Raw genomic sequence first — 22517 nt, 5'->3', positions numbered from 1 at the left:
ACAAAATTGGCTATTAAATGAATAGTAAAATTTAAAAGAAAATGAGAACTTAAGATTCAATGGACTAGAGTTTTGTAGTTTTCACATCTTAAAAGGTACTCTTGAGTTGTTAAAAATATTCTTCTTTGTATCCCTTTTCTAAGTTAGTGTCAAAGCTATAGAATACCCTGTAATGTCTGGGCAGTGTTATTGATTACTAATAGCCAGATATACATAGTAGATCTGGGATAGAAACCAGAAATCAGGCATGGTGGTAGTGGTGGATAAGGGAGCCATGGGGAATCCTCATTAGGGAACCCCATGATCTCATTCAATGGATAACAAAGCATATTTCCTTAATAAATGTGTCATTGGTAAACTGATGCTAACGTATACTTACTAAAATTCCTAAAATTTACATTTGAAGCAGACTTAAGCATAAGTACAGTACTTCAAGGTTTATCTCAGCATAGTATCATCACTATTGCTTATGATTATAAAAATCATTGCATGAATTAGGCACTTAGTTAAGCTCCCATATTTATCTCATTACCCGAAACATGAGAAAATTTTCAAAAATCAAATGATGACATATCCTTTTTCATTCTTTATTGAAACTTAGAAGATGGGAATGGATGCTGGCAAAATCAAAACAGCATTCCCAGTAAAAAAATATATAATTGACAGTACACAATAAGGGACTGTAGATACCAGAACACATAACAGACAATAGATAATATATCACAGCTGAGAGAAATAAAGCACAAGTGAATGCCACCTGTAGTATTCTTAGAAAACTAAGGATTCTAACACAGTTCTCACTGCCTTAAAGAACTTCTTGCATTCTATATTCCATCTTTTCTACGATTTGAGTTATTATTTGCTTTTTTATACAAAAGACTCACTTCTGTATAAGACAGGAAAAAGTGCAATTATATGTAAGGTTAAAGTTTCTAACTCACTATGATGACGTCCATGAATGATGGGATTGCAATTTATTCAAATAACATTTTGGTATAACATTATTTAGCATACTTTTTGTTCATTTAACCAAAAATAAGGTATACAGAACAAGAAGGGATCTCAGTTGATCACTAATTCAGTTCATACTTCTCAAACTTTAACATAGATCTGAATCACCTCTGAGTCTAATAAAATGCAGGGCTTGATTTAATTGCTCTAGGATGGGAGCAAATTTTCACATTTTTAGCAAGTGCTCCAGGATGCTAATTCTGCTAGTCTGAGGACTGCATTGTGTACAGCAAAGATCTAAATAGTGATTCTCAAAACCATGGTATGAAGACCCCAGACCTTTTCAGGGAGCTTGCAAGATACTTTCTTTCATATGGACCTATCTGTGTGAAGCCAGATTTTCTTCATATACTTCAGCTAAAACAATACACTGCAACACACACTGAATGTAGAAACAAATGTATAAAATTTGGTGTTAATTTCTAGTAAGGTAAAAATAGATATAATGCAAATAAACAAAACCTTCCAGGGAGGTACTCACTAACTTTTATGAATATACAGAAGAGTTTGAGAGTCACTGGGCTGGATCACTCAAGTCTAGTAGCTGCTACCTTGATATTGTCTCAAAAGACTGCAATGGACAGAAAGAACCTCAAATCTCTATCAGCAGGCCTTTGCAATATCTTATAAACCTCACGAAGTTTTTTACGCCCAATTATGATTTTTAGGTTCCTCTTAGTCTCCTCTAGGTCAAGAAAACAAAGGCTGAGCAACTCCCTCTTAAAATTATGCTTATCAGTCCCTTCCCTCTAGAAATCACAACAGTTCTAATAATTGAAAATGATTAGTCTCAACCAGAAAGGACTCACGACATCAAGAACTGCTTGAGACATTAGTGGGGCTACAAAGAAGTGAAATTATGATTAGCTTTCCATATGAAATCTCAGAAAACAAAGTGAAAGTAACTATAAGGTAAAAATTATGGGGAAATACATAATTATGATGAGATTTGAGAATCTATGGAAGAGAGCATGTGAATAGATGGCTTTTTCAGCTGTGTTCCTAGATCTAAAATTTTGACTCAATTTTTGCTTCATTTGTACTAAATAGTTTCTCCCATCCTATAAAACATATTGTTTTTATACGTATTTCAGTTTCTACTGTTACTATTCAATTTCACTTAAGTAGGATAATTTTGTTAATATTTCAAAAGTCACCCTGAGTTTCATTCCTCTTTTGCACAGTAAATTTAACTCTTCCAAACTCTGACTATATACTTGGAATTCCTTTAATTCAATCATTTACTCTTCAAAATATTACTGAGTGTTTACAATGTGTCATGTGCTATGAAAACAAAACACATAAACATTTAATAAATCAGGCTCATAAAATAAATTCTTTGTAAAAAAATCCACAATTCTCAGTAGTATTTATGAAAAATAACAGGTAATATGGGTCACGATATTAAAACAAAGTATTACATGGATTTTGCTTCATTTTTTATATCTAGCACTAAGCATATTGTTGAGCAGTGTTCTCAGTGTTTGTACAGTTAATATTTACAATATTATAGATGATACATACATATAAATTAACAACTTCTAACTTCTAACAACTGTGTTAGAAGTTAAAAATGGTTTGCAAAGGAGGCACTTACTACCCATATTGTCATAGTAGATATTTACACAAAACAAAGCAGCTCCATAATGTACCAGTTTTCAAAGCAGTTTCACGTATACAACCTACTTCATTCCTCACAGCAACAATGAATATATTCCCATCCAATTTTGCAGATGGGGAAACTAAAACTTCAGAGAGACTGACCAGTGAAATACTTTCAAAACTGAAGCATTCTTTAAATGACTTTCTTCATTCAGTCCAAGCCACCTTAAGCGCTCGTGACAGGCTGGGTGGTGAGTTTTCTCTACCTCTTCCTTAAATCAGCTCCAACTCCCTAGATTAAACCAGCCAGTGCCTGATTTCCATTTTGACCTCTCCAAGTTTGGCTCATTTGAGCAATGTAGCAGTAGATGTGATCCACTGAATTCCCTTCTTTTTTTGAAAGCATGAGTTACTTAGCTTCACTATTCCCTGCATTTAATTTGAGGGTATTTGTTCAATTTGAGTATGTTTTTGACCTGCCAGGTATCTGTGAAACAAAATAATTACTGGTAGGTTCTTATCAAGAGTAAATTAAACCATCCATCATCTACTGTGGAATATCAAAATAAAGGCTGAGAGAGAAAAAGTTTCAAGGACAATATTTTTTAAGATGATATATATCACAACCTTCCTGTTCCCAGTGAGGTGGCTATAAGGTTCAAAGAGTTTAACAAAAACAGTTTCTTTGAGAAAACAAAGAAGAAACTACCGAATTAAAGGGAAACAAAATCTGTCAAACATAATAATAAATGTGGTAAAGCCACACAATAGAATATTATTCAGCTATAAAAAAAAGAAGTAGAGATTCATCCCTTGACATGGATAAACCTTGAAAATATCAGGCATTAGTGGTGATAGCTGCAGGACACTGTGAATATACCCAAACACACTGATTTATATACTTCAGAATGACTAAAATTATGAATTTTATCTTAATTTAAAAAACCCATTGAACAATTCCTGAAAACAGTTTGAACACTATACTAAGAATATGGAAACAGTGACCTTGGTCTTTTAGTAAATTAACACCAAAGATTTTTTTCTTTAAAACAAGGGGATTTTTCTTCTTAACTGAACTTGAGTTTGCATTTGCAAATAATGATGCATTTACTTACTAGAATTTCAAGTGCCTTTTCTTAAAAATCAAACTAATTTATTTATTTAAATTTTATTTTTTTTAAAGATTATTTATTTATTTATACAAGCACTGGGTACAGTCAGAAGCGTGGGAAGGCGAGAGAATTCACAGGAGCCAGAGCGGGGAGCAGAACAGGCAGAATGACGAAGTACACTGCTGAGGGGAGCAGCGGGCGTGGCAGGAGAGGTCTGCGCGCCATGTGGGACTCTCACCAGCGGCCAGGGATAGAACCAGTGCTACAGAGGCTGCAGGCAGCTTCGCAGCCCAGCGCTCAACTGCTGCGCCACCAGGGGAGGCCCACTAATTTATTTTTTAAAAACCTTTTTTAAAGATTTATTTTTCTTTCTTTATGTAGACAATAACTGGGGAGTAGGCCAGAGGTGTGTGTGTGTGTGTGTGTGTGTGTGTGTATGAGAGGATTCACCAGAGACAGAGTGGGGAGCAGAACAGGCAGATCTACTGAAATACACTGATACCGGGAGCAGCAGGTTGAGACAGGAGAGATCTGCTGTGCCATGTGGATTAGCCTCCTGGCTGGGGATCAAACTCACAGTTAGCCTCCTATATGGGGATCAAACTCACAAACTCGCTATCAATAATAAAGATTATTTATTTATTTATACAAGCACTGGGTACAGTCAGAAGCGCAGGAGGGCGAGGGAATTCACCAGAGCCAGAGCGGGGAGCAAAGCAGGCAGAAGGACCGAAGTACACTGCTGAGGGGAGCAGCGGGTGGCAGGAGAGGTCTGCACGCCATGTGGGACCCTCCTCTGGTGGCCGGGGAGCAGCCGGGGATCGAACCGGCGCCACAGAGGCCGCGGGCAGCTTCGCAACCCAGCGCTCAACTGCTGCGCCACCGGGGAGGCCCGTATATAACTTTTAATTTGATTTCTTAAACAGAAAGGCAACTTTGATACTTCATCTTATATAAAGAAACTTAAAACTCCATGATCCCCTGACACATTTAAAGTACCAAATTTTATTTCTGTAGAAAAGTAATCAGGTGTTAACTTCACCAGATTAATGAGAAACACTTACCAATAAATAATGAAGATAGGCTAGTCAATGTCTCTAAGACCAGAGCTAATTGTCTGCTGTACCTGACAAAATCTACTTCATTTTCAAATTAGAAATAATGCAAGAACAACAAAGAAAGCTGGTGGCTGAGAGAATTTAAATATATGGCTATCTTATATATATTTCATGTCCCTAGTCTATTTGGTATCAAAACATTGTCACACTGGAAGGTAAATAAAAGTTATTGGTTTATAAAATCTTGTATTTAAAATCCAGAATGGGGTCTCCCCTGGTGGTGCAGTGGTTGAGCGCTGGGCTGCGAAGCTGCCCGAAGTTTCTGCGGCACCAGTTCGATCCCCGGCCACCGGCGAGGGTCCCACATGGCGTGACGGACCTCTCCTGCTGCGCCTGCTGCTCCCCTCAGCAGTGTATTTCTTCATCAGTCTGCCTGTTCTGTTCCCCGCCCTGGCTCTGGTGAATTCTCTCACCCTCCTGTGATTCTGACTGTACCCAGTGCTTGTGTAAATAAATAAATAAATCTTTTTTAAAAAAATTAAAAAATAAAAAATAAAATCCAGAATGATTATCTCAAGCAGTAACACTGAGTTTCTTTAAAGTGTTATTTATTCTTAGGCTAATAACAAGAATAAATATGTCCAGTTTACATTAAAACCTTATGTTCTCATCACAGAGAAAAAAGACTGCCCACAAATTTTCAGAGCTAATAATTTAACAATTAGTAACTTAAGTACTACTTGTTTGCACAGAGATTCTAGTGTCTACTCTGTACAGAAGGAAACTAATAGTACTATAATAGAACATTATCACCACTTTTGTAGTTTAGTAAATAGGATTCTCTTTAGAGAAAATTTTTTTTTATAAGTTTTGGTGACATGTTTAGAATAAGAGTTAACAATTTTTTTTTTCAGAAGTGGACAGTACATATTTTAGGCTTTTTGAATACTTGCAGTCTGTTGCAATTGTTTCAACAATTCTGCCACTGTAAAGCATGGTTTACAGTACTGTATGTGATTCAGTGTATAGGTTCACACCTCTTCAAAAGTATGTTATCAAGGAACATACTTTTATACAACATGATAACTGTGCAGTTTATTTATTTATTTCCTTTCCCCTAGTATGCCCTAATAACAACAATGATATTCATATACCTAGAATCTGAAAAAAAGGGCATGGCAGAATTTGTTTGATGAAACCATAACTGTTATAAGTTATGAATTGTGTCCTCCAAAAAGGTATGTTAAAGTTCTAACCATTAATACCTCAGAATGTGACCTTATTTGGAAACAGAGTCACTGCAGAAGTAATTAATTAAGATGAAGTCATCCTTGAACAGGATGGGCCTTTCACCCAATGTAACTGGTATCCTTGCAAAAGGAGACACAGAGATAGACAGGTGAGTGGAGAACGTCATCTGTTAACAGAGACAGACAAAGAAGTGTTGCAGATGCAAGCCAAGGAATGCCAAGGACTGCCAACAAACTATTGGAAATTAAAAAGGCAAGGAAGGAGTCTCACCCTGCTGAAGCCTTAATTTTGGACTTCTGGTCTCAGAATTGTGAGATCAGCTGATAAATTTCTATTTGGTCAAAACACCCAGTTTGGGGTACTTTGTTATGGCAGTACTAGGAAACATAGATCTGGTGCTTAAATATTTTGTGAACCAATTTAAATTCCAGGTATATGTAACTTCCTGTGTCCCTCCTTTCCTCCAATCTCAAATCTTTAAGATTAAGGAAAAATCAATTAATATGAGCTGGTTTGATAAGTTTGTTGTAATCTGATGTGATAGAAAAAATGTTAAGATCCACATATTTGGATCTGTATAAGATCTATCAAAGACAATGGGGTAGTTCTTACTTGTTTTAATTCAATCTTAATTATCAACCATTCTGTCACTTCTAGCAAAATGATGATAATGAAAGGAAATAAAATCCTAACCAATTTAGAAAAAAGGGGCAAATTACCTTTAGGAAAAGTAAAACCATAAAAGTAAAGTACTTAAGAAATTTAATTACTCCAACAGCTAATTTTTTCAAATAAGAAAACTCATAGTTTTTCACTAAAAAGTTGAGAATTGTGTGTTCATCTCCTCTCACATACACAGATTATATAATTACAATGGAACTGGAATATAACATATCAAAAATGACTTTTTTTAAATCAGAAGTTAACTACTTCCCAGTCTTAGTTTTTTAACTGTTAATTTGGCTAAGCGTTGATCTTTTTTTTTCTCTACTTTTTCTCATAGGTAAAGCATGTATCAACTACCAAGTCTTATTTTTCAAATAACTATTTGCATATGAAATGATCTTATAAAATCCTAGAAAATCTACTAAAATCAAACAATAAGTTATTTCAGTAAGGCAGCTAAATTTCAGCTCAATATACAAATCAATATACAAAAAAAAGTATTCAAATATTGAAAATAAAAAAACAGCATTACAAAAAATATATTACTTAGGAACAAATTTAATAAAATTACAAGACTTACACCCTGAAAACTATAAAATAGTGTTGAATGAAATAACAAAAGATCTAAGTAAGTAAAAAAGCAATGCAGGTTCATGAAACAGAAGACTTACTATAGTTATATTGCAATACTGCCCAAATTGATCGACAGATGCAACATGTCTGCAGGATCACAGCTAACATGTTTGCAGAAATTGACAAGCTAATTCTAAAATTTATATGCAATCTCAAAGAACCTAAAATAGCCAAAACTTGAAGAATAAATAGGCTTCACATTTCCCAATCCAAAACTTATTATAAAGCAATGGTAATCCAGAAATACAGATCAATGTAACAGAGTTGAAAGGCAAGACATAAACTCATGTACCTATACTCAACTGCTTTTCAACAAAGGTGCCAAGACCATTCACAGGGGAAAGAATAGTTTTTCTTAACAGTTGGTACTGGGACAATTGGAGTACCAAGAAAAGAATGAAGTTGGATACACACCTCATGCCACACAAAAAAATTAACTCAAAATGAATCCTCTCACCTCACACACCTTTGGCTTCTTTGCTTAAATGAAGGCAAAGAGAGTCCATGATAAACTAGTGCTTTTTTATCTTTCTCTTTGCTTTCACTATATCACGAGCAATAAAATACCTCAACTCTCTCTTGCCTGATAACCTCAATATGCTTTCTACTTTTGTTCTCTTTTGCATAGCTGATGTTACCCAGCTTTGGATTCTTTGCCAGATGTGACCCAAGCTAACCAATCAGTAAGGGGGAGACTTACACTAGTCACGCGACGGTAGATCTGCGCAGCATTTTGGCATTCTGAGTAAGGGTATTCAGACGTAGCCATCTCAAGCATGCACATCCCAAAAGCATAAACATCAACAGATTCATCATATTTCTCCTCATACATCTCAGGGGCCATGAACTCTGGGGTACCTAAATTAAAAGAACAATTGAACTCAATGTGAGAGGAAGTTGCAGTCATTACTGTATAAGGGACACACAGAGGGGTTGACCTGTGAGAGAAAGAGAGACAAAGGGGTGAGGTATGGTGGGGGAGAGGAAGGAAATCTTTTTAGTCAGGCTGCTCCATCAAATACCTTACAGATCTTCCACTGCAAGGTCTTTATAAGAAACTGATACAGAGTCAAGTGTCTATTTATTTATGAAAATTCAAATAAATTCCTGGATAAAGGATAAACTGATATAATTCATACTGAAAACAGAAGGAAAAGGTAAAAGACTAGTAAGGAATAAAGAACATAAAATGGCAACTATTTGTAAGATAGACTGACAGGTGAAAAAAGATCAAAATACTTGTCTGCCCCCTACAGGATGGTAGTTGTTAGTTTTTTATTTAAAGCTAGTCTCTTGCCATTGACACTATGATCAGTTTCACTTTTACGGAGTCCTGGCAATGAAATACCCATATTTAATGTTTTTTAAATTAATAAAGTGTGATTGTCTATAAAGGCCACTCACCAGAGCCCTTTTCTTCACATACTTATCATCCCACCTGCAGAACACAAATAAGCCTACTATACACATAAGGAAGATAGTGAAGGACATCCTACAGGCAAAAAACAAGCTCATATTCACAAATAAGAGTCAACTACAGACTGAGTTACAGGTACAAAGTGGATGTTCCCACAGACCAGGTCTTTTAATGTTTGCAAAGAAAGTGAGTCTGATAACTCAAAATGAAGGACATTTCCAACAACAGTTTTGTATTCTATGACTTAATAAAGAAACAAAAAAGCTCTTGAGCCAGAGATTTTTAAGATGTTAACGACAATCAAAGAAATGTTTCCTCTAAGGAAGGGAAAAAGGAAATTCTGCTTGAAAGAACTCCTTTCCCATTCTTGTTAACCTATGTAAGAAGATGTAAAAACAGCATTCCAAATTCAAGTTATACAACAGTCCAGTGATCCACTACTTTATGAGATGTGTAAACTACTGGTGTACTATTCTTTTTTTAATTGACAGGATTCTTGGTTACTTAAAAACTAACGGGTTTCTTTTATTATTATCACTTTTGGGGGAGAGTAAAGTAAAATTTCAAGTTTTCAAATTTTTATATCCTCTTCAAGGTATGGTAACTTACCAAAACAAGCATTAATTATTTTCCCAGCTTCAACACTCTAATATATAGTTAAAAGTCTGAAAGGACAGCATTGTCGTTTACAGATTGGTGACTCTCGATGGGGCAATTTTGCGATGCAGGTGACGTTCACTAATATCCAGAGACATTTCTGGATGTAAAAATATGGGGCTGCTTCTGGCATCTAGTGATTAGAGGCCAGGAATGCAAACAAATAATTTTACAATGCACAAGACAGCTGTTATTCTTGACAGAATTTTTAATTCAAATTATTAATAGTACTGAGGTTGAAAAATCCTGTTTTATGTATCATAACTTCTGAAGGGCAACAAGAAAAACACTGATAAAAATCAAGCTTTCAGAATGAACTATGACATTTCCACATTCTACAATAAAGTTTTAACAAACATTTTTAAATATACATATATATCTAACATACTTATTTTGGAAGTGAGTGACTGCTCCTAAACTCCATATAAATATGTGAAAGTGAGACTGCTATTAAACTCCATATAAATCTAATTTCTTTTATGGAGAAAGTAACACATTCTATTATGTAAATATGTATATAATGCTAAGTATCAACAGAATAGTTCACTAAGATTGATAGTTATATAAGATTCTGTCAACAAAGTTCACCTTCTCTTCATTTAACTTTACAGAGCATCATTAGTCTTCAAGATGAGTCTAGAAACAGAAAGCCACATCTCATAAATAGAACTGATCATTTTCTGGGTTTAAGCTGTGGATTTCTGAAGGTTTATTTCATATAATAAATGCTCTACAAGAACTAGGTTCTAAATAAAAGGAATGTCAGAAAGCCTTAAGGCTACAAGGTACATCTGAAACATACCGATCACACTCTTGGCAAAAGAAGCCCGCTTCAGGGTTGCCAGACCTAGGTCTCCAATCTTGACTGAGCCGGTAGGGCCAGTGATAAAAATGTTGTCACATTTAAGATCTCGGTGAATAATAGGTGGAGTTCGAGTATGAAGAAACTGAAGTCCTTTAAGGATCTGACGGCACCAGCTTCTTAGAACTTTGATCTTCATCACCTTAAACCTTTTCAGGTACCTAGAAAAAGGCAAGGTATACCAAACAGGTTATCAGTGATATGAGTTTACTGCTTTGAAGAATTTCATTAAATTCTAGCATAACTGAGATGGGAATATCAAATTTAGAATACTAAGATTCAGTAACCTTAAACGTTACTTTTAGTGAAGTTAAAGGTGACAGAATAATAATATTATTGAGTCATTGACATATGACCATGGCTAAAATTTCTATTTTTCTTTTTTCCTTTTTCTTTTTTAAAGATTTATTTATTTATACAAGTACCGGGGCACAGGCCAGATGTGGGGGAGGGTGAGAGGATTCACCAGAGATAGAGTGGGGGAACAGAACAGGCAGACTAACTGAAACACACTGCTGAGGGGAGCAGCGGGCAAGACAGGAGAGGTCTGCCCTGTCATGTAGGTTGCTCCTCAGCCAGCGGGGATGGAACTGGCACTGCAGAAGCTGAGGACAGCTTCACAGAGCAGCACTCAACCACCTGCGCCACCTGGCAGGCCCTAAAATTTCTATTTTTCATAGGGAATTCTCCTTTTGAGTCCAAAGTCCAGGGCAAAGGGGCAAAACTCCTCATAGCTTTCACTGGTTGAGGTGCAGTTTTCCCTCTTCACATATAACTTAGTTTTTTCACACAGGTTAAATTCCAATTCCCCTTTCTAATGAGTTTTAAGTTCTTTTGTCTCTGCATGGACAATTCTTACCCTGTATCTGATGTGAAATCCCAATATATTGTTTTTACCTCAAATTACTTTTATGCTTTTTATCTAGAGGGTACCTTTTCTTTGAAGCTTGGCTAATAAATATTGAAAAAAGACTAATCATATTCCACATTTTAAACTGTTGGACTGTTGGTCAGAGGAGGCCCTTTCAGAGGGGGTTAGCCCACTTTTACCCAAAGCCTTTCAATGTAACTTTTAAAATTAGGATACTCTTGTAGGGTGTGTAAGTGACAAGACTTTTGACAAACCACTGAAAACCCAAACCACTGAAAAGAGTCTGAAGATGCAGATATACACAGAACTACTAACACACAATTTATTCAAACACTTTTCAAATTGTAGGCATAGTGTTAGGGAGCACAATCTTGTGAAAGAAACAGATCTGTGAATAATAAGAAGCCCAGATGACTATGAAAATAACATCGGCATAAATATAATTAGAGAAGTTGGATAAGAAAAATGAAAATTTTTAAGGGGGAAATAATATATTGTCTTTTCACTGTGTTAATCTTGAGCATCCAACGGCACACACAAGTGACTACATCCAGGAGATAGAAAGCTATTTTTCAAGAATCTGAGACTAAAAGGCTCAGTAGTATTAACTACAGAAATTAATAAAGAATAAATACCACAGAGATAATTCATATACATAATTTACAGTAGTTTTCTCTCTGAGTAAAAAACAGCTACTCAAAGAGACATGAAATCCAGAGGCATAGTCTAGCTCTTAACTAATACTCTTAATAATAGGTAACTGGGAATTTCTGTATTTAAGCTATCTGTATTCCTGAAAGGTAAGATAGATCTAGCTGTTTTGGCTTCAACTTATGATGCTGTGGGAATGGAATTACAAGTATTTCTTATGAAACTGAAATTTCATATAATTGACATTGAATTTTCTCCATAAACTTCAACCTCATTTTAACCACTAGAGGGCTACCTTGTCATCTGATTTTTGATCCCCTACCCACTCAATTTTAGAAAGACCAATCACTGCGAGATAAAGCAACTAGGGTTAGTTTACAATAACTTTTCATTTGAATACTTACCAATAAATAGTTATCAGGTCACTTTATATGCTAGAGGACTTTGTGGACAGGAAAATGTGCTAATATACTAACAGAGGGATTGTTCCCAGTTTAATATACTAGGCAAAAAAGTGGGATTGATAAAGCCTGAAATAAGTAAAATCAAGTTATCTCATACTCCTGGGTCAGCTTTATAGCATTGAGGGTCTTACGTTTTAAGTGTTCCAGATGTCATAAGTTCGGTCACCAAAACGATACACTTCTTTCCTTTTACTGTAGATTCCCAGGAATCATAGAATCGAACAATGTTGGGATGTTGAAGACCCTTCAACATTTCAGCTTCTTCTTTAAATCTTTGCCGCTCAGATTTTGTTAACTTTCGATCCTAAAAAAAAAACCAAAAAACAAAAAACAGAATGTGATTTAAATGATTTAAAAAAACTTGCCAAATCACACAGTTACATTTGGCTGCTAAACATACTGTAGAAACAAGAACAATGTAACACTAAATTACTACTAACAGCTAAGTAGTCTGTCACTATGGGAACAGGCCAATGTGTATTTAAAAAAATCTCTGGGTTACAAGGCCATACCTGAGATTATCTCTGTATTTTTACTGCTAATATATGCCTCAGACACAATACAGTTTTGTAGGGACAGTTAACTTACCACATCCAAATAAGTCATCTATTGCTAAAGACATGCAATTTAACATGGATCAGTATGGGTTTAGGAGGAAGAAAGATTTAAAGGTAAATTCCAGTTCTGTCTGTGCTTGGATTAGAATTTCCTTTATGAGTATATACCTTTACCTCAAAGGATTGTAGTAAGATTTAAATAACCTACCAGGTTTATCTGAGATGAAATGTGGAAAAGTACTTAGAATTTGTTGTTCTTCCCTTGGTAATGTCCTATATATATGTATGCCTATGTATTTTTTAAATTGTCCTACAGATTAAAAAGGAAACGATCTCTACCATATTTATATTGCTAAAGCAAGAAATACATATTTGAATGAAATATTTCAGGCATACAATAAAGTAATGTGCTCCTCATACAGTTAAATAATAATATAATCTAAAACTATCTAAGTAACTAATTGTCCCTCCCATCTGATAATACCATTTGCTCTTAGGAGGTAAATAGGTAGAGTCCCTTTGAAGAGCCATTTGTTGATACCTATGAGAATCAAAGATGCCTTTATTCTATGACCCACCAATACTACTATCAGCCATTGTCTCTTATTAAGTGTTCTTAAAATATTTTTTGTCTCTTCTGAATGTTAGTAAAGGCTAGAGTAATTAAGTCCATAATAAAATACACAGGATTACAAAAGAAAGTAATTACAATGAAAGTTATCAAAATTTTTAATTTGTGATAAATAATTGATATAATATGCACTACTAGGGCATCCTACTAACAACTGGAAGATCATCTAGCTATCATAATTCAAAGTAATGAATAGTATAAATGATGGTGTGAGATATCTGCAAATACTGTATGTGATACAGAAATAGCCAGTTCTGCTAGTGATAAAAATCACAGGTATGCTGAATGCTATTATGTGTATACATTCATTTTTCAACTTAAAGTTAATAAAAAATAAAGATTTATTTTCACACTAGCTCACAAACCTTACTTAAGGAAGTTTGTGGATCCCAATTTAATAATCTCTAGTCTCAGAGACTCTTAAATGTTGTCCAAGAAGGTTAACATTGGAATTGCATTTCAGTATTATAGCAGAAAATGGAAACAGACTAAAGATTCATCAGTAGAAGAGTATATAAACTGTAATATAGTCAGAGAATGGGTAACAGCACAGCAGTGATAATGAACCAGGCTAAGTTTCAATAATATGGTAGCTATCCTGTAATGTTCCCTTGTAATGTTCCCATCATGGTTGATCTTAAACAATGCAAAAAGCAAGTTTCCAAAGAATGTATGTATTGACATCATTTTATAAATTTTTAATAGTATGTCCATATTCAGGGTAGTGGTTCTTCAAGAATAAGGGGTAGGAATGGGAAGGACAACTGGTATTAACAAACATTAACTTCTGTCAATTTAATGATTATAAAAAATCGTGTTGTTAATTCATATTTCAGCATCAAAAATAAGTTATGAATAACTTATAAGTGATGAATAAACTTTTTCTGTTTTCTTTGCAAGCTATTTGAGGTTCCTGTGAGCTGTCCAATCATTATTTGTTGCTTTATCTAATTTGTAGGAATTCCTTTACTGGTTTTATGAGTTACAATATCTCCTCAAATTGTGGTATTTTCACCTTGCTTATGTTTTTGGATTTACAGGTATTGTTGTTTTACAGTAGCTCAATATCTACCTTTTACTTGTAGTAGGTAGTCTTTATTCCAAATATGAGGCCATAATTTTTCTATCTCATTTCCTCACTTAAAATATAACTTGTGTTGGCCACATGTGTTGGTATTTATTGTGGAATTTTGTTGGGTAAAAGAAGGAGTAGCTGTGACTTATTTTTTTAACAACCAATAACCTCAATACCACTTGATACACAATCAGTTCTTCTCATATAAGTTCTACTTCTGGAGTCTCTATTCTATTCTAAATCATCTATTCCTGCACTAATATCACTTCCTTAGTTGCTGGTAGTTTTAAAATAATTTCTACTTGATAGGACTGAACTTCCTGCAATACCTCCAAAGCTTTATCTTTTAAACTTTCTTGGCTATTCTTTTTTCTAATGAGGTGACTTATTTTCATAAAGTGGAAATTACATCAACTAAAACTATCAGATTATCAAGAACTAAAACTAAAGGCACACTACTTGAGACAGTATAGATACATGCTGTTCCACAACAATCCTTCTTCCCAAGAAGCACATATTAATTTTTTAAACTTTATGTGCCACAACCACCTACAAAGTGACATACCCTGTCCAGAAGGATTCAGATTCCTAGCAGGAGAAATATTTCATACTGGGTTATTCTCCTAACACATCCCTTTCCAAAAGTACAGAGAACCAAAGGACAAGTTGAAGTATCTGGAGCCAGATGACTGAGAAAGACAGCATTTGTTACTTGTCATTTAGTTTTTAATTGCAATGCATTTTCATTTCTTGAAGTTCTTTTTGGGTCTTTATCAAATCAACATTCAACTACCCTCTCCAATACTATCTTGGCATTTTGTTGTTTTAGCTTTTATTTTTAGTCTTTTGAGTCTATTAAAATAACTTACTTTAGAGCTCAATTCAATTTACTTTTACCAGAGTTATGGAGGATCTAATTTTGCATATTGTTTTGGCTGCTGATACTCATTCATGATGGTGTGTTTCTACATGTAGCTTGCAATACAGAACATGGGTATCTTACACAGTGGTTTGTCTGTTTGAATATCCTCAGTTGTTCAAGTAACGTAGCGATATTACTACTCTAGGTTAAGACTCCATGTAATCAGGGCCTCCCTGGTGGCTCAAGGGGTTAAGTACCACACTTTGAAGCAATCCATAGCCTCTGGGTGAAATGTGGAGAGGAACAATAGGGAAAGCGAGACTTCTCAGAGTCTTTGTTCATTTTGAACTTTATATCATGTTTAAAAATTATATCTTGAATTTCACGTCATATAACCTGTATATTATCTATCCAAAAAATAAATAAAGGGCCTCTCTGGTGGCGCAAAGGGTTATGACGCAACCTATGAAGCTATCCGCAGCCACTGCAGCATGAGTTCGATCCCCAGGTGGCCAGGGAGCTACCCACATGGCACAGTAGACCTTTCCTGTCTCGCCTGCTGCTCCCCTCAGCAGTGTATTTCAGTCATCTGCCTGTTCTGTTCCCTGGCTCTGTCTCTAGTGAATCCTCTCACCAACCGTACCTCTAGCCTGTACCCCAGTTCTTGTATGCATAAATAAATAAATCTTTAAAAAAAAAAAAAAGACTCCATGTAATCAGTTCAAATTTGAATCTCAGACATATGTGAATGCAGGTTCTTTATTTTATGAATTCTCACGGTAAATTTTTTTTCAGCTGGCCTGGAGAAACTTGTCATTTTTCCCTGACTGAAAACTCAATTTTTCTCGTCTGTCCTTTCATTAAAGATGTAACTTCTCAAGGATCAACTTATTGGGTCTCAGTTCCAATACCTGCTTGGGCTTAACATTTCAGCTAGACTCAGATTAGACAGTAAAACCATGCTGCCTCTTAGTCAAAAGATTGGCCATTGTCCCAGAAAAGTCAAGTATCAATCCATACTTTTTCTACTTTAGTTTTTAGTTTCTTCTTAGTTTTTAAACCTTAGAGATTATACTTACATTCCTACATGCTCATCTTTGCATTTAAAAGGAATGTTTTTTGCTTTTCTTTTAATCAAACTTTTCAAAATACCTGGTAGAATACAGTGGCAAGAGTTTTTTTTCCCACCTTGTTTGGCTTTACATATATCAACAATAAGATTTCTCAGTATGTGTTCTTAAAATCCATACATGTGTAAATGTTTCTCATTTAAAGAAAATTTACATAGAAAAAGAAAAATCTTGATTGCTTATTGATTCCCTTATACATTACTTAATCTTATTATAGTTTAAGAAAACTTTTAAACCATTTAAAAATTTGTGAAGTTAATCTAGTCTCAATTAGAAGACAGCAAACACTTGAGCCAAAAGAATTGATATTCTACCTACAAATAATAGTATGCAATTTTAATATATATATATATATATACACCTTAGGCAGATCCAATGAAATACACTCCTGAGTGGAGAAGCAGGTGAGACAGGAGAGGTCTGCTGCACCATGTGGGTTAACTGCTGGCTGGGGATGGAACTCATGCTGCAATGGCTGCTGATAGCTTCCCAGTGCTGAGACTTAATACCTTACACCACCAGGGAGGCCCCAAGTCACATAACACTTTAAATGCTTAAGATCACAAGAATCTATAAAAATTGCTAACAGTGTACCTGAAAATGTATAGTCTGAAGAGAGGTGACTCAAAACTTTAGTAAGAGTGAGCTATGAAATTTTAATTAATTTATTTAAATTTGTTTATTCACCCATAGTTAGGAATTGATGGAAAATATATCGACCACAGTAGCTGAAACTTGGAATGTTATAAAGGATAATACAGTACTTTTTAATAGTAGCTTAAATTATATAACCAGTATTGCACACTAGGAAGTTAACATTAAGTATGACTGATTTTCTGTATAGGGCTTCCCCAAATCCTTATATGATTTATAAGATACACTGAACCTTCCATTGTGAAGTGTTCTCTCAACTGAGATATAACTTTAACTAGAAAATGCCAATCAATTTACAATGAATACAAAAATAAAAATTTAAAATATTCAATGAAATTCAGAGCAAATTAACCACCGGTGCTTTTTCTGGTAGCTTCTCTCTAGCATTACAAACTTGGATATCCCTTGGGGCTTGATAACACTACCCCAACTGCAGCATTCATTGCCTTCAGTGTAAACTAGAGCTAATGCAGTTAACCCACTCAATTCATTTCATTCATTTCTTTCCACCTACATAAAATTGTTCTGACAGGCTAAATGAACAAAACTAAAGATCATTATCACATGACCTACCATAACATGCACTGTTCCAGGCTGCTAGGGTTGGAGGTGGGGAGGCAGGCAACAACTATAACAATTGTTCATCTCAGTACCATCCAAATTCACAATGCTCAGTAGATTATTTGCTGAGGCAATTTCTTCTTGGATGAGAAATACAATGCTAGTATTGGTACATGGCCTTACAATTTTCACATATTTAGTTCCTTGCTTTTAAAAATTTAAGTATCCACTAGATGTATTTTCTCTTTACTCCATAATTTCAGTATTTTCTAAAGTAGCAATCCTACGCCTTCCTATGGTTATTAGCCCCGGAAAGCAAAACATCCACACAAACTGTGTGACGGAAAGAGTAAAACAGGTTTTCACTAACTAAACCTGAAATACTCCCTTTATTAGCTAATATCTGTACCCCCAAAAATATCTGGCTCTCAAGTCTTGACATTTAAACTTTTGCAGCATCTTATTTATAGAAATATTCAAAGTTTTATTGCTAAATTAAGACTACATATGATAAATCTACATACCAAAATATGGGTGGAGAGAGTATCTGGAATTACCTGATTAAAATATTTTAGGTCAATATTGCTGCCCTCCCTCCTTATCATTTTCTGCACCACACTGACTTAGCAAAGACCTGGGGCATTTATTGCATCTTTCAAAGTGATACTAATTGTTGGATGTTGGGATGCAGAAATAAAACTTGTCTTTAGGCAGAGAGAACTGCAGTTTATAACACTACTTTCCAGTGCAGCACGGGTTTCAGTTACAATTTGAAAACCTTTTTTTTAAGTATTATTCTGTATTTTGAAGGCAAGGAATCATATAGGTAATTATTTTAGTCTAGCACATCTATTTTTCATAGGCCTAAGAGGTCTAATAATAATTTAAATTATCCACTAAATACTTTGTCTTTTTAAACTATAGCTAACTTTCATTTTTCTTCTAGAAAATTCCAAAATAATTAGATTGAAGGCTTGGGGAACGATGAGAGAGTAACTAACAGAAGCAAAGTAATGATTCTCATGCAAAAACTCTTAATTGTTAATAATATCAAAAAAGATTAATAGGGTTTTAAGGTGCTTGAAATATGAGAATTAATACTGATTTCATGTGACCAAATGCACACAGTAAACTCCTGCCATAAATTTCTTTATGACTTCCCAATCTGGTACCCCTAGAGACTTGAGAGGAACTGGATCAATACCATAGAGAAGAGTCTGTATTAGCTGAATTTTCCTCAACAGGTCAACAACAGATAATACTGGGTGGGGGTAGGAGTGTTTCCCTTAAGTCTCCATGGTATCGTCTAAGAACTATTTTGAAATAGGACAGGTTTCAGAAAAACGAACAAAAAAGGGTCAACAAAAGAATAGCAAAAAGACCTGGCTGTTCTACCTAACCCCTCCGAAGGTCCCTTCTTCCCTATCTAGTTCACCTTTATTTGCATTTCATTTTTTTACAAAAAAGTTTTCTGGGGGCCTCCCTGGTGGCACAGGGGCTAAAGATACAGCACTATCAAGCATTAGGCAGCCACTGCAGCACATCCCAACAGGCCAGGTTGCTAACCCACATGGCGCAGCAGACCTCTCCTGTCTCGCCTGCTGCTCTCCTTAGCAGTGTATTTCAGTCAATTTGCCTGTTCTGCTCCCTACTCTTCTCAGGTGAATCTTCTCACTCCCCACCCCCGCACCTCTGGCCTGCACCCTTGTATACATAAATAAATCTTTACAAAAAAAAAAGTTTTCTGCCTCATGGTAGCAAGAAAAAGTAAAGTCTCACAGAAAAACACAAGAGTGATTTCTCAAACCAGATGTGTACTAATTTATACATTCTATCATTAAGCATCTTTCATTTCATCCCCAAATCTGGATTACAAAAATGTAAATCTAGGTCCAAGATATTCTCTCTATCCCTCTCTTTTGGGGTCAAAAAGTAATTCAAAAATATCCAGAAACTGGGCCTCCCCCGGTAGTGCAGGCGGTTGAGCACAGCGCTGTGAGGCTGTCCGCAGCCTCTGCAGCGCCGGTTCAATCCCGGCCAGCCAGCGAGGGTCCCACATGGTGGACAGACCTCTCCTGTCTTGCCCACTGCTCCCCTCAGCAGTGTATTTCGTCAGCCTGCCTGTTCTGTTCCCCGCTCTGTCTCTGGTGAATTCTCTCACCCTCCCGCACATCTGGCCTGTACCCCGGTTCTTGTATAAATAAATAAATGTTTAAAAAAAAAATCCAGAAACTGGCACATATAGAAAGCCATATGTTAATGCTAAAAGAAGTAGCAGATTCTTAAAATAAACAAATCACACACAAAAAAAAGTAAACACATTTTGACCTATTAGAAAATGGCAAACTATTTTCACCAAATGACTTACAAATCCATTGTATAGCAAAACTCAGAACATACCTATCCAATCACAAAATCCAAAAAGGTTTTATTGGAATAGACTGGATACATCTGAGTATGAAGGCAAGTAACCCACGGGTCTAAACTCCAACTATCGTAAAATTAAAGAAAACAAAAGGCTGAGAAAGGGACAAAGAGATTGACTATGGACAGGGATAAAGATTAAAAAAAAAAAATTCTTGCACATTATAGAAATGAAACTTTACACTACTCTGCAGTGAATATTAGAAAGTAGCTTCCAAAGTCAAATGCTACTCTGCAGTGAATATTAGAAAGTAGCTTCCAAAGTCTGATTGGGTAGATAACTGGGAAGACCAAGAAGCACTTCTCAACAAAACAGAACAGAAAAACTCAAACGAGGCTATTAGCACTGAAACTTAGTGGGTCATCAGTTAAAACTCTGCCACCACAGGAAAACAAATATGATGGTCCACATCACAAAGATAACAAGCATCTCATCAAAGAATTGACTGAGCCTGATAGCCAATCTTATTTCATTTTGTTCAGGAAAGAAATCAATGAAGTTCAGTTTATAAGAACACATGCATTAGTTTTTCAATGTGCATGAAATGGTGTTCACTTAAAAAATTTAGACAAAAAAAATTTAAATTTTACAAAAAAGAGGAAAGATGCTAAGTACAATATACACATTTTATATTAACTTTATTTTATTATTTAAAAAAAGATTTATTCTTTATTTATTTGTGCATACAAGAACTGGGGTGTAGACCAGAGGTGTGGGGGCAGTCATGAAGGATTCACCAGATATACAGCGAGGAGAAGAACATGCAGATCCACTGAAATACACTGCTGAAGGAAGTAGCAGGCAAGACAAGAGAGGTCTGCTATGCCATGTGAGTTAGCTCCCTGGCTGGGGATCGAACTCATGCTGCAGTGGCTGGTGATGGCTTGATAGTGTGAGACAACCCCTGAGCAACCAGGGAGACCCCATTTTATATTAACTTTAAATACCGTATGTCACCTTTTCTTCTAGGATCCTCACCTCATCAGCTAAATCTTAACCTATGCCTCTTTCCAGTAACTACTGGGGGTGGGGGTGGAAAGAGAAGGAAATACATATTTAACTTCACAGGGTGACCCAGAAGTTCAGAGAGCAGTAAGATTTTAAAATCTTATTAAGATCTGTATGAAAAAATTATGTGGAGAAAAACAAAAACAGAAAGCCCAATTTGCACAAGGCTTAATGGAGTTTATATTGAGAATATTGACATCTTGATGTATGACTATTTAAAATGTAAGGTTTTACTAATTCAAACTAATTATTTACAAATGTCTACTGAACATCTTATGACCAAAAACTCATCTATCTCCTTTCTTACATTGTTTCTTCCACAAATCAGCTTATCAATACAATTTCCTATTTCTCTTTATCTTCTCAGACAATAAGGTTTGAACTTTTTTCAATCCTTACATTTCCATCACTCTCCACATCTTGAGTTTCCACTGGTGCAAACTAGTAAAAGGTACAACTGCTTTGTATCAAAAATAACTATTTCCCCACATCAACCTATCCTTTAGAAGATGTTCCTCCCAACACACTGTTTTTTTAATCACACCAAATGTAATAATGAAAACAAAATTAACCAATTTTACCTAATGATAAGGATCTTCCAGAGCAGTTGTTAACCAAAGATTCCAGGATATTATCCTAGCCCCAGTAAATCAAATTTACATATAAATTTGTATAGTTTGGCTTACCAGTTGGCCAAAAGATTTCAAACTGAAAAAGCAATATGCTTTTTCAATTATATTATCAACCAAATGATAACCTAAGGAGCAACTTATAAATTCAAATTAATAAATTAATCTTACTAATAAATTAACTTGGCTGTAGGTAGGTTAGTATGTCCTAGTGATAGGAAATTTCCCCAGTGGGCTATTTACTCTTAATTCCTTTAAAAATAGAAGATAAAATTTCTGCAGTGACAATTTGCAACTGAAAAAGACATCCTAAGGCTAAGTTATTTATAAAGGAAGACTGCAACAATTTGGTTTATACTGGTAAGCAAACAATTTGATTTGTTAAGGTTTTTTTTTTTTATGAAACATTATGCTTTTTTTAAAAGATTTATTTATTTTTATACAAGAACTGGGGTACAGGCTAGATGTGCGGGAGGGTGAGAGGATTCACTGGAGACAGCGCGGAACAGAACAGGCAGACTGACGTAATACATTGCTAAGGGGAGCAGCGGGAGAGACAGGAGAGCAGGAGAGGTCTGCTCAGCCATGTGGGATTCTCGCCAGCTAGCAAGGATCGAACCTGCACTGCAGAGGCTGCAGACAGCTTCACAGTGCAGCACTCAACTGCCTGCCCACCAGGGAGGCCCCTGATTTCAGTTAGTTTTAATTTGCATTTAAATCAAGTGTGTTT

At 35.4% G+C, this 22517-nt stretch overlaps 1 protein-coding gene across 1 annotated transcript in view; it reads right to left on the bottom strand.

The window, feature by feature from the left end:
• The window catches only part of WNK1 (WNK lysine deficient protein kinase 1), a 122050-nt gene that overhangs the window by 58495 nt on the left and 41038 nt on the right, over positions 1-22517 (bottom strand). The window contains 3 exon segments of the mRNA XM_037514591.1: positions 8034-8191; positions 10210-10430; positions 12387-12559. Coding sequence (XP_037370488.1) covers positions 8034-8191; positions 10210-10430; positions 12387-12559 — 552 coding nt within the window.

The sequence above is a fragment of the Talpa occidentalis genome, unplaced genomic scaffold (genome assembly GCF_014898055.3).
Source record: "Talpa occidentalis isolate TD23 unplaced genomic scaffold, MPIMG_talOcc4v2.1 talOcc4.16, whole genome shotgun sequence".
Lineage (NCBI taxonomy): Eukaryota > Metazoa > Chordata > Mammalia > Eulipotyphla > Talpidae > Talpa > Talpa occidentalis.
This window is presented reverse-complemented; position numbering and strand designations above follow the sequence as displayed.